The 11,256-nt window shown below is 37.0% G+C and overlaps 2 protein-coding genes across 2 annotated transcripts; one reads left to right on the top strand and one right to left on the bottom strand.

Moving 5' to 3' along the window:
* The first annotated feature begins 170 nt into the window (after nucleotides 1–170).
* Nucleotides 171–8,847, top strand: LOC134794436 (uncharacterized). Its single transcript, XM_063766249.1, has 10 exons — nucleotides 171–410; nucleotides 2,139–2,303; nucleotides 2,579–2,665; nucleotides 3,177–3,392; nucleotides 4,050–4,202; nucleotides 4,687–4,915; nucleotides 5,211–5,521; nucleotides 6,165–6,312; nucleotides 6,680–6,910; nucleotides 8,717–8,847. The coding sequence occupies exons 1-10, from the start codon at nucleotides 186–188 to the stop codon at nucleotides 8,770–8,772; spliced, it is 1,821 nt and encodes a 606-aa protein (XP_063622319.1). The 5' UTR covers nucleotides 171–185; the 3' UTR covers nucleotides 8,773–8,847.
* Nucleotides 8,848–10,223: 1,376 nt separating this feature from the next.
* LOC134794452 (uncharacterized) lies at nucleotides 10,224–11,256 on the bottom strand. Its single transcript, XM_063766267.1, has one exon. The coding sequence runs from the start codon at nucleotides 11,173–11,175 to the stop codon at nucleotides 10,264–10,266; it is 912 nt and encodes a 303-aa protein (XP_063622337.1). The 5' UTR covers nucleotides 11,176–11,256; the 3' UTR covers nucleotides 10,224–10,263.

Genomic DNA, 11,256 nt, shown 5'->3' on the forward strand with positions numbered 1-11,256 from the left:
CGTTGACATCTCAAAAAGATCAATCAACGAAAGCGCAAAAATTCAAAAGTATTTCAAAATGTAAAACCAGAACCACAATTTGATTAACGATTAAGCCCCCCCCATCCATCTGCAACCACTATTCAAGCTAATGAATATTTAATAAGGTCATCGCGTTGGTACCTTGGAAGTCACCACGATTCAAAATGACGACACCAAACGCTAATAGATCTTCCGATACCCGCGCCAATAACTTTGATAGTATAAGCGAAGCAACCGACAATGAAGAAGACATGCAGTTAACTGCAGAGCCCTCTAGCTCTTATGACCTTATATCTAACAGGCTTGACCAGCCCGACTGTGTGTATGAAAATAAAGATGACTGTGTGAAGTGCAAGACTTCCAGTGAACCCGTTTGCCATATAAAATTGGTAAGTTAAATAAGCAGTGGGTAGGTACCTGTTTCATTCCTTTTCTGGCACACGGTGCAATGATGTCCGAACCGAAATCACAGAATAAATAATTGTACTGCCGTACAGAAAGGAAACTTCCTACAAAACCGAAGTTTGACAGCGGTTCAGGGTCGAATCATGCTATCCCTTCTTTCTAATACATGGCACTATTTCGGGTAAAAATAAACATGGCCTTTCGGCTATTTAGGGTTGTCAAAATTCAAGTGATTATCTTATCTGTGGTCGTGCACGCATAAGGATCAAGTGGTGCCAATCCCAACCCTAATAATTGCTCGGAGCAAAGCTGAGCCGAGCGGAGCCGAATTTGGCCAAAGTCAGGAGTTTCGTACCCAGTGGCGTATCGAGGGGGGGGGGGGGGGGGAGCGGCCCGCCCTGGGTGTCACCCAGTTAGGGGTGACACCCGACCGTGAACATCAGTAGTGCCATCTATAAAAATTCGTAATTCTGTGGCAAATTGAACAACCGCCATTAAGGAAATAATATACAACATGCCCACGAGGAACCCGAGAGGTTTTGACAGTATATTCCTGATCATATTTAAAGACTAAAATGTCCTATAAACTGTTTTGGAATTCGCCTAGGTTCAGAGTCCAGTACCACCAGCCGTCTAAAAAAAGCATCTTTTTACTAAGTAATTAGTGCAAAATGTTTTTTGATGGAGATGTTGCTACTATGGGACCTAGTCCAAATATCCTTATTGATATAAGTAATGTAAAAAAGTGACAAGTACACTTTGCAAAAACTAGGTTTTACAAAAAAAGTTAAAATTCTTTTTGAGTGATTGTTATTGATAGTTTTACAAATAGCATTTATATTTTACGTACAAATAAGAGCACCGTGAACAAAGTTTTGTACGGTGCTCTAAAAATCGGAAAAAACATTTTTTTTTCGTGAAATTGACGTACCTAAACTCTTTTAATATTTTTTCCTTCTTTGGCCTCGGAAATGCGTGGTTGAAATCTCCCTTTTTTTTAACATAAATTATTTGTATATCTTTCACGGGACAATGATGACTCGGACCTTTGGGAGGCGTGCGCGGAGCCCAAGCCAACACGTAGATGCCCTTTGACACTTATGAAATGTGGCTTACACCGAGCGGATGCTGTCCTTGCCCGTGTCATAGAATGCACGCAGAGGCAACACCCGCCAGGGTATGGACTATTGAGAGTTCATCGAATCTAAAATGAAAGCGATGGAGTAAATTGTGAGCTATGGAATATTAAACATAATTTTATAATTGTAAAATATTAAACATATTTTACAATTTTGATTGAATTTTGGGGTGACACCCACAATTTCCGCCCCGGGTGGCACCCATGCTAGCTACGCCACTGTTCGTACCCCTGCCGAAATGTCATTTGGAAAGCGCGCGCGGAGCCAAAGTCAACAGAGCAGAATATGCAGAGCTCTGCTGATGTGACCAGCTGGTGGAACGCAGATAGAATCCACCATGTGGTAGAGTCTGTGCGGAAAGAGACGAATCGTGGAATATAAGGGGACCAACCCATATATTCCACGACTCTTCTCTTTCCGCACCTAGACTCTAAGAACTAATTCAAGTTAGCAGAGGGTAGTAGTCCCTTTTTCTTTCGTATGTTTCATATATTTCAGTTTAATGGAATCTGTTGATTGAAGACGCTTGAGTTATATTTTTACAATGCTATCCGAAATAATTTAACATTTCAGGAGCAACTAGAAAATCTCAAGAACAGCACTAAAAGGCTTTTATGCTTATTAGAAGATGTGCAGGCAAAAACCCATTCCACGGCGCTGGTTACTGATGATCCGCCGAAAATGGCCGACGTTTTAAGACCCATGGCCATTTGGGATACTGAAAATCGGGATATGATGGTATCTTATAAACCTAAGCAATTTCTTATCGATGATAATAATTTGAAGGTTGAAAAAAAAAACAAACACTCCTAAAAGCAGTTGTACTTAAAACAAAATATCGTGCTAGTGTTATTATTATATTGCGATAATGAGACAAGGATATGGGATAGTGGGAAATGCCAATGGTCCAACACAAACAAGACATTATATTCATATTTTTTTTAACAGTCTGCAATGTCTAGAATAATAAAAAATACATTTCTTGAAACTATACCTACAATTCATATTTTCAGGACCGATCAGTGGCTGATATCATCGGTGACGCAGCCATGAAAAGATTGGAAAAACAGACTAAAGAATTAGACTCTATTGTTATTGTCGTAAGGCCTCATTTCTTTCTTTCCAAATGTGCACTCATGGTTACTGTTACCGTCCATGGAAATTAGTCCACGGAACATTAGCTGAAAATCAATAAATGTAACGGTAAACAATACGTCCATGAAAATTAGACCACGGAGTATCGTTGACAGTTTTAAATGTTATACCTACTGATTCCATTCCATCAGAGAAGGTCTCATGCTCTCATGCTTCAAGTGCAATATGAATTTTTCCATCTGAAATTCCAATAGGATTTCTAATCAATTATTGCAGGTGAAACATACGGATCCTTCTCCGATGGCAGGCCACAAATATACACATACAGTAACCGTGGGGACAATAGCCTAAACCCTCTTGTACTAATCTAAGTGGACGTCGTTTGCCCCCAGCAGTATAATAATTATAAATGCTTATTGCTTATGAGCTTATGACCATAACGTACAGTTGGCCATTGCCTTATTGCAATTAATATACTTATTAGCTGATTAATTATGCTTTTTTTGCTATCTCTAGGACAAAGACGACGATTGTTCAGTATACAAAAGATTAAGTAGAAAGTGCCACTGCCTGAACCAGCAAGAATACAACGACTTTATTATCCATTTTAACGAAGAGACGAAATTTGGCACCAACCCAATAGGAGAAATCATAAAAAACATGTACATTCTCAAAAGGTTTTTATATATGGGCGGCCAATATACTAAAAATGCTTTGCTCTTTTTAAACCAGGTATAACTAAGTATTATTTAAAAAAAAAACCTGTATCAATGATTGGATTTTGTATCATTTTGTAACTTTTATCAGCATGTACAGTTTCATGGAAGTATTTGTACGAATTTTTTTTCGTTTAACTTCTTGAAATTGTTTTTGATTTGTGTAACATAACTATACTTGGTCAAGCAGATCTTGTCAGTAGAAAAAAGCGGCAAATTTGAAAAATGTAGGCGCGAAGGGATATCGTCTCATAGAAAATTTGAATTTCGCGCCTTTTTCTACTGACAAGATTTGCTTGACCGTCTATAGAAGATATTTTCTAACAATAAATTCCGATAAACTGTAATAGGATTTTTCAACCAGATTACTTTTTAGGGTGGTTGTAAACTGGTGATATGTTTGCGTTTTTTAATCTAAGCGATATTTTTATTTGCTAATTCAGTCACTCATTTGATCAGTGACTGAATTAACAAGTAAAGATATCACTCCAGTCACTCATCAGTATTAGATACACTACCTATTTTTCAGAAAGTTGATCACTCTGTTATCCATAATTTTTTCATTCACTAAAGAGGGTTATCCATTAATTACCCAGCATGATTGATATGTTGATTAAACTTGGTTGTTGAAGCATATATAGAACATCTTCAAGTGACTGTTCTTAATTTTCAGGGCCTAGAAGAAGGCACTTATACGGAAAAGTCGGAGATCATACAAGCATGCGCCTTCGCTGATGTCTGCTGTATATTCGATACACGCACCATTGTGACTGTGTGCATTTCTTGGCCGTGTAAGAACCCCCGCTTGATAGGAGCAGATACGCAGGTCAGTAAGACGCAATAATACCATCACCTTGACAAGTTGACAATATATTTAAATATCCACCAAACAATTGAAAACTATGACATAGGTACTTATCAATGACATTTCGAATATCGATCGTCCGAGATAGTACTTGCGTTGCGTTTAGTAGCAAATGTATAAACTCATACTAAATACTAATCAAGATGTAAACACTAAACAGGCCCTAAAGTAAGTGCGCTCGTAGGGGCCTTATCAGGTAAAAATAAATCATTGATTATCTCCAAAACGAAGTTAATTAGAATAGAATACCGGTTTCTTTGAGAAAGTTACTTAATTTAGGCTCAGGAATTAATGTACCCTTGAAATTCCGTGTAGATAAATACTTAAATAGGTACATCTGACAAATATGCGTAACACAAATAAATACGCCTACCGGAATTCGAACCCGGGACCACCTGCTTCGTAAGTCCCTTTAAAATAAACCTTTTATTATTTATATTCTTAGGAGATGACAGCAAAACTCCTATACAATCTCTCCAGACTCGAAGAAGGCCGACGGTACTTAAATTTCAATGCAAAAATAACTTGTGAGATCAAGAAGCTTCTTAAGAAATATCAAGATAAAATAAGCTATGACACCGTAGAAATGCTTAATTCGGTTTTAAATACATGCCAGCCGCAAGTTCAGCATACTGGAATGAGTCTAACTTACCACTGTCGGCCAATGCAAGAAGGTAATAATAATAAACTGCCAAAATCTGTAGCCCAAGCAGTGGAATTATATAAGTTTGCATCCATTACCCAAACATCAATAGAATATCGAGACGCATCTACATATAAAAGATCAAAAATAATACCAGAATATACAGACTGAATAACTTTTTTTAACTTGGACCCTATGTAGGTAGGTATTGCTTTCAAGCAGGGTGCCCATAGAGTTATTGTTGAAAGTCGTTGATAAGTTTATGGGTGCCTGGTAGAATGTATTACAGGAATGTTGAATCAGTTTCTAAGTTTCCTTTATTTTAGGTATCGGAAACAAGACACTGAATGCACTGATAGCCTATCGACAGCATATGACTTTAAACGAATTGTTTTTGCACTTGGAAATTCTTAAAAATGTATCTGGAAATGAAGAAACGAAAAAGCATCTCACGCCATACCTGCCATCAATGTTAAGCTTGTTCAAAAATATGCTCCTAGAGTTTGATAGCGGTGATATAAATATAATAATTACAAATATTATGACCAATATAGTGGGCGACAGTGTTGCGAAAAATGTAAAGGAAATTCCAAACGCCATATTAGACGAAAAATTCACATCATGCATAGGAACTGAGGTATTAAATGCTTATTTTTTTAAGGCACATATATATAGATAAGGTAACATCACACACTGTTGGAGGAGGCCTTCACCCGTCAGGGGCCTTAATTACCATTAATATATTACAATTTACAAATTTATATTCATTATGTACTAGTTAAGGTAGATTAAGGATGAAAATAAAGGCTTAATTATTATAATTATAATAATTATTATTAACATCACACGGAGCGCGGTGGTGGCCGAGTGGATATGACGCCCGACTTTCAATCCTGAGGTCGCGGGTTCAAATCCTGGCTCGTACCAATGAGTTTTTCGGAACTTATGTACGAAATATCATTTGATATTTACCACTAGCTTTTCGGTGAAGGAAAACATCGTGAGGAAACCTGCATACATCTGCGAAGAAATTCAAAGGTGTATGTGAAGTCCCCAATCCGCATTGGGCTAGCGTGGGGACTATAGCCCAAGCCCTCTCGCGCATGAGAGGAGGCCTGTGCCCAGCAGTGGGACGTATATAGGCTGAAATTATGAAAATGATGAACATCACACTACATTTTGAAAAAGTGTCCTTACTGAACGTACATGGTAATTATGTCCACGGAAATAATGCCAAAAAAATATAAAAAAATTTACACTTTGTTAAATATTAATTTCAGCCCATTCAGAAGAAAAACAAGACAATTCAAGTGCCTCTGAATAAAACGAACCACAAATACCAGAAAAAGGCTTATCATCACTCACATCATGTACCCGCATACATTCAGAAAAAAGATATGGGAGTTAATAACCGACAAAAAAGCAACGGTCAGTAATTTTCTGCCTTTCACATTCTTCCTATCCCATAACATAACTATATACGTGCTATGAACAAGGTCTCGGTAAACAAAACTAGAGTTATAATATGATGCACTAGTCAAGCCTTTCAGGAATTCAAAAGAGAAAGAAAGTATAGCATCTGCTATACTTAATGACAGTGTGACTTAAGCCATCTGGCTTAAGTCACACTGTCATTAATTTACTAGTTTGATTACAAAATATACGGGCCAAAAAATATTTGGTAACAACTTGCTATTCTATTTATACCTAAAACACGAATACTATAGAAAATCGTCCACAGATATTGCACTTTAGATATAGTACTAACTACATTAACATTTGCTTTTTCTTCCAGTAATACAAAAATCAGAAGTCCAAGATATCAATAAAACGAGAAAACCAAACACATCAAGCGTTATTAGACCAAAAACCGCACCAGCTTTAAGGTCTTTAAACGCGTCCAAAGTTAAGAATTTGGCGTCATTTATTAAATCAAACGTTAATGTTTTCCGGAGAGAAAACACTAAAACTCCTGTATATACTGTTATCAACAGGTCACAAAAATTCACAGGTCTTTCGTGGGGAGGTAAACTCATTTTAACACGTATTTTTGAAATAGCTGCAGCTACAGTAGCGGCAAAAAATCTGTCATACTGCCAGTAGCGTAGCTAGCATGGGTGGCACCCGGGGCGGAAGTTGTGGGTGTCACCCCAAATTTCAATCAAAATTAGATTTCAATTAAAATATAATTATTTAAATAAGTAATTTATGTTTAATACTCCATAGCTCACAATTTTACTCCATCGCTTTCATTTTAGATTCCATGAACTCTCAATAGTACACCCCTGGCGGGTGTTGCCTCTACCGCGCGTTCTATGACACGGGCAAGGACAGCATCCGCTCGGTGTATATAACCCACATTTCATAAGTGTCAAAATGATTCGGTCAAGTTGTGTTCTAATGTATGGGGAAGGCAAACAAATTATGGCCAGCATTCAATTAATGGAGTATACCTTTGGGTATGGTGCTTTACGCACCCTAGTGTCCCATGCCCAGCATGCCCTCCCCCTGACGCAACCCCCCCTTTTAGCATGAAATATGTCCCGGTTGACGGCTTTTTTTAATTTTTGAGAAAAGTATTAGAATTAGGAATCAAGTGGCAAGGTAAGAAATAATCCTTCGTAAATTTTAAACAAAAAAGGTTATATGCAACTTTTTGGTAAGACTCACCATATTCATGTAGGTATTAACTTGTTGAAGTTCAATATAACATAGTACGTGATAGTACTGAAAGAAATTTACGGAGAATGAGCTTGCAAGGTTAAGGTTTCACGGCATGTGCCGTTTGGCGTTCAAAAGGTTAAAAAAAACCTACGAGGCGCCAACATATTATTGTTACATACCAGGTGCCCATGAGGAACCCGATATTTTAACCACGCATTTCTGAGGCCAAAAGAAGGAAAAAATATTAAAAGGGTTTACGCCAATTTCGCAAAAAAACATTTCTTTTTTCGTTTTTTTGACGTATTTGTAAATAAAATATAAATGCTATTTGTAAAACTCAGGGGCGTACTTTGAAATTTTGCGCCCCGGGCATTGGCACGTTTCGCCGCCCCAGAAGTCAAGGAAGAAAACAAAATGCAATACGCCAGGGGCGGCATATGCCGCCCCCGGGGGTTGGCGCCCCGGGCCATGGCCCGGATGGCCCTAGGATAAATACGCCCCGTAAAACTATCACTCAAAAAGAATTTTCACTGTTTTTGTAAAACCTAGTTTGTGTACTTGTCAGTTTTTTACATTCTATCAATAAGGACATTTGGACTTGGTAGCCAATAGTAGCAACATCGTCATCAATAAAAACATTTTGCACTAAGTAACAATAAAAAGATGTTTTTTTTAGCTGGCTGGTGGTACTGGACTCTGAAACTAGGCGAATTATATATGATCAGGAATATACTGTCAAAATCTCTCCGGTTCCTCGTGGGCATGTTGTATATTATTTCCTTAATGGCGGTTGTGCAATGTGCCACGGTTTTACGAATTTTTATAGATGATACTACTGATGTTCACGGTCGGGGCGCCCCTATATTGTAAATTTCATCGAAATCGCTGCAGCCGTGTTTGAATAATTAATTAATTATTAAAAAATATTATGCGAATGTATCTGAAAAAAATATGATAGATTATTTGCCGATACTGTATGTATGACCATTCACTACGCTGATTTAAGAAAATCTCTTTGAAAAAAGTATCCATATCAAAGCAACCCACGATTATTCGCTCATACCACGACTATTCTTGAGCATTAAAATACACGGAAATTTGCCCTCATTTCCGTGGGCAAATTTTTCATGTCCGTTTGTAATTTAAAAAATATTGCCTTCTTTTTCAGATGTCAACGATGTTATAGTGGTACCCATGGACAACGAAAAGAGTGACGTTAAATAAATTGTTTATAATTTCATAAAATTACAAAAATGTATATACATTTTCTACCTCCATTTGCCATAACCAGAGGACATCACGTAGAGTTAGACCAAGAGAAGTCTGCAACGACTTTGATAACACAAGCAGTGCAAGTGTTATTTATACGTCATAATTTCACAGAAGTGTGACATATAAAATAACATTTGCATGTGCTATCAAAATCGTTGCAGATTTGTCTTGGTCTGACTCTAAGTACATAATTATCATCTTATTTTCAGTATTATTATCACTAATTATAAAATAAATAGTCTACAATAAAATAAATAAACATTGTATACAATCATATGTGTAAATGCTGTGAAATTGTTTTGAATCTTTATAAAATTAAGTAGTAAAAGTAAAGTCTGCAGCGATATTGATAGCCCACGCAGTGCAAGTGTTATTTTAAACGTCAAACTTCTATCAAATGTTGACTTATAAATAACGTTTGCACTGCGTGGGCTAACAAAATCGCTGCAGACTTCCTAGGTCTGACTCTATAAGGGGTGGCAACCATAGACAAAAAAATACTACTATTTTTTTTCAGTGCTGGCAATACATCAGGGAATTTCTTGGGGACAAGCAATAATGAATCTTGTTAGTATTTATAACAACACAATATACTTAAAAAAATGTAGGTAAACTTTCGTAAACATCTTGTTATAAAGCTGCGGACTTAAGGTTCATTATGGCTTGTTCCACAAACACTATATCAACTATATGCCAAACAACTCCTAGAATGGAATGGGATGAAACAATAGGAATGTTATCATAATGCGGAATATTGCGGAAACAGAGCAGCTATAGATATAGCAAAGATTGCAATTTGAAGAATGTTAACATTTTATGAGCAAGTCTGTAATGTTGAGGTCCAGCCTCATTCTTCAATATTTTATTGTATAACCTAACCATATGAATTCCCAATCTATGAATATTGCAACATTTGCAACTAAGATACAAGTAAAATAGGAAGGAAAAAGAAAGTACCCACCACCATTTTGGGTATGTGGGTAGGAAGACAGAAAAAAATAGAAGGGGGTGCTCATAAGATCACTATGCTTAGTATGCTGACATGAATGTGACACTTTTTAAACGTCTTATTTATTATCATCGTTATATTGGCTTTGTTTTGCCACATGGTGATGGATCAGATCATAGATATACACTAATGTACGTGATCAGGGGAGGAGTTGATTATATTTGTATTAGAGCTTTCTTTAGATTTCTATTAGGGCTGATACAGACAGACTGCAACCTGACTGCATTTTTTATGCCACAATTTAACTTTTACCTTTGGCATAACAAAGTTGAGATCTATAGTCTGTTTGGAAAGAGAAGAGTTGTGGAATGTATTGGGCCCCATAGATTCCACAACTCTTCTCTTTCCGCACAGACTCTACCCCAAATAAATTTTAAACAACTTTTCATTACAAAGTCTAGATCAAAATCTTAAAAAATATATATAAAAAACAATCAGTCAATATATCTGCTGTCAAATTCATTGTTGTACCTAGATTGTGTATTGTCATGGTATCTAAGTGATCTCTTGTTCTGCTGAGGTGGGTTACTCGGCTTAAAGAACATAGCTAACAGGATGTAAAATCCCCCAACAATTTTACTCAAAAAATCTAAAAAACCCAAAAACATTGGAGTTGAATTTTTGACCAAAATTGACATTTCTCTCAACAATGCTAAAATAAAATTGCCAAGGAAATTGATAAATGCAGTGCTTCCAGTAAAAACTGCAATTACAAGAGCAAAAATGAATGTAAAGAATTCTTTTACATTGGTTATAGATAAAGCAGTTTTTAAATTAGCTTTTATCTCTTGAACAGTGTCATTAAGAGCCTCAATAGGCTTTTCAACTTTGCCTTCACTTTTTTCCTTACTCTTGCTTGTACCTCCAGATCCTCCAGTCAATATAGGCTCCAGTTCCAAAAATGCATCTGATATGTGCCGCAGACACTTGACAGTCACTATGATTTCTTCATCCCTAAATTTGAGGCTCTTCACTTGAAACCAAAACGGTCCGAAGGGTTGGTTGTCTATTTCGGTCCAGATGCATACGCCAGATGTGTAGCCGAGTGGTTCAGAGTCAGTGATGCCTATCCATTGGATGTTTGGACAAACAATATGGAGACTGTTTTGCACTTCAAGCAAATCTCTCTTCAAGTCAACCTCAGCCGGACTAACAACAACAACATCTCTATAGCCAATGCGTTGGTTAATTAGCCGCCTTTCTAAGTAGCGACCCAAGAAAATTCGAGATTTCAGCAAGTCCTTTGCGAGATTTTTCTGCTTCACAACATTTATGTCGTCGTGATCGTGGCTCTCTTGCGAAGATGCTGTTGAATCGAACTGCGTGCTTCTTCTAATAACACTCATCTTTCTTTTAAACAATACAAACTGGTAATTTGGCTATCTCGATTTTTAACGAAATGATAATGACGAGAGTGCACTGACTGG

This window comes from Cydia splendana, chromosome 10 (genome assembly GCF_910591565.1).
Source record: "Cydia splendana chromosome 10, ilCydSple1.2, whole genome shotgun sequence".
NCBI classification, from domain to species: domain Eukaryota; kingdom Metazoa; phylum Arthropoda; class Insecta; order Lepidoptera; family Tortricidae; genus Cydia; species Cydia splendana.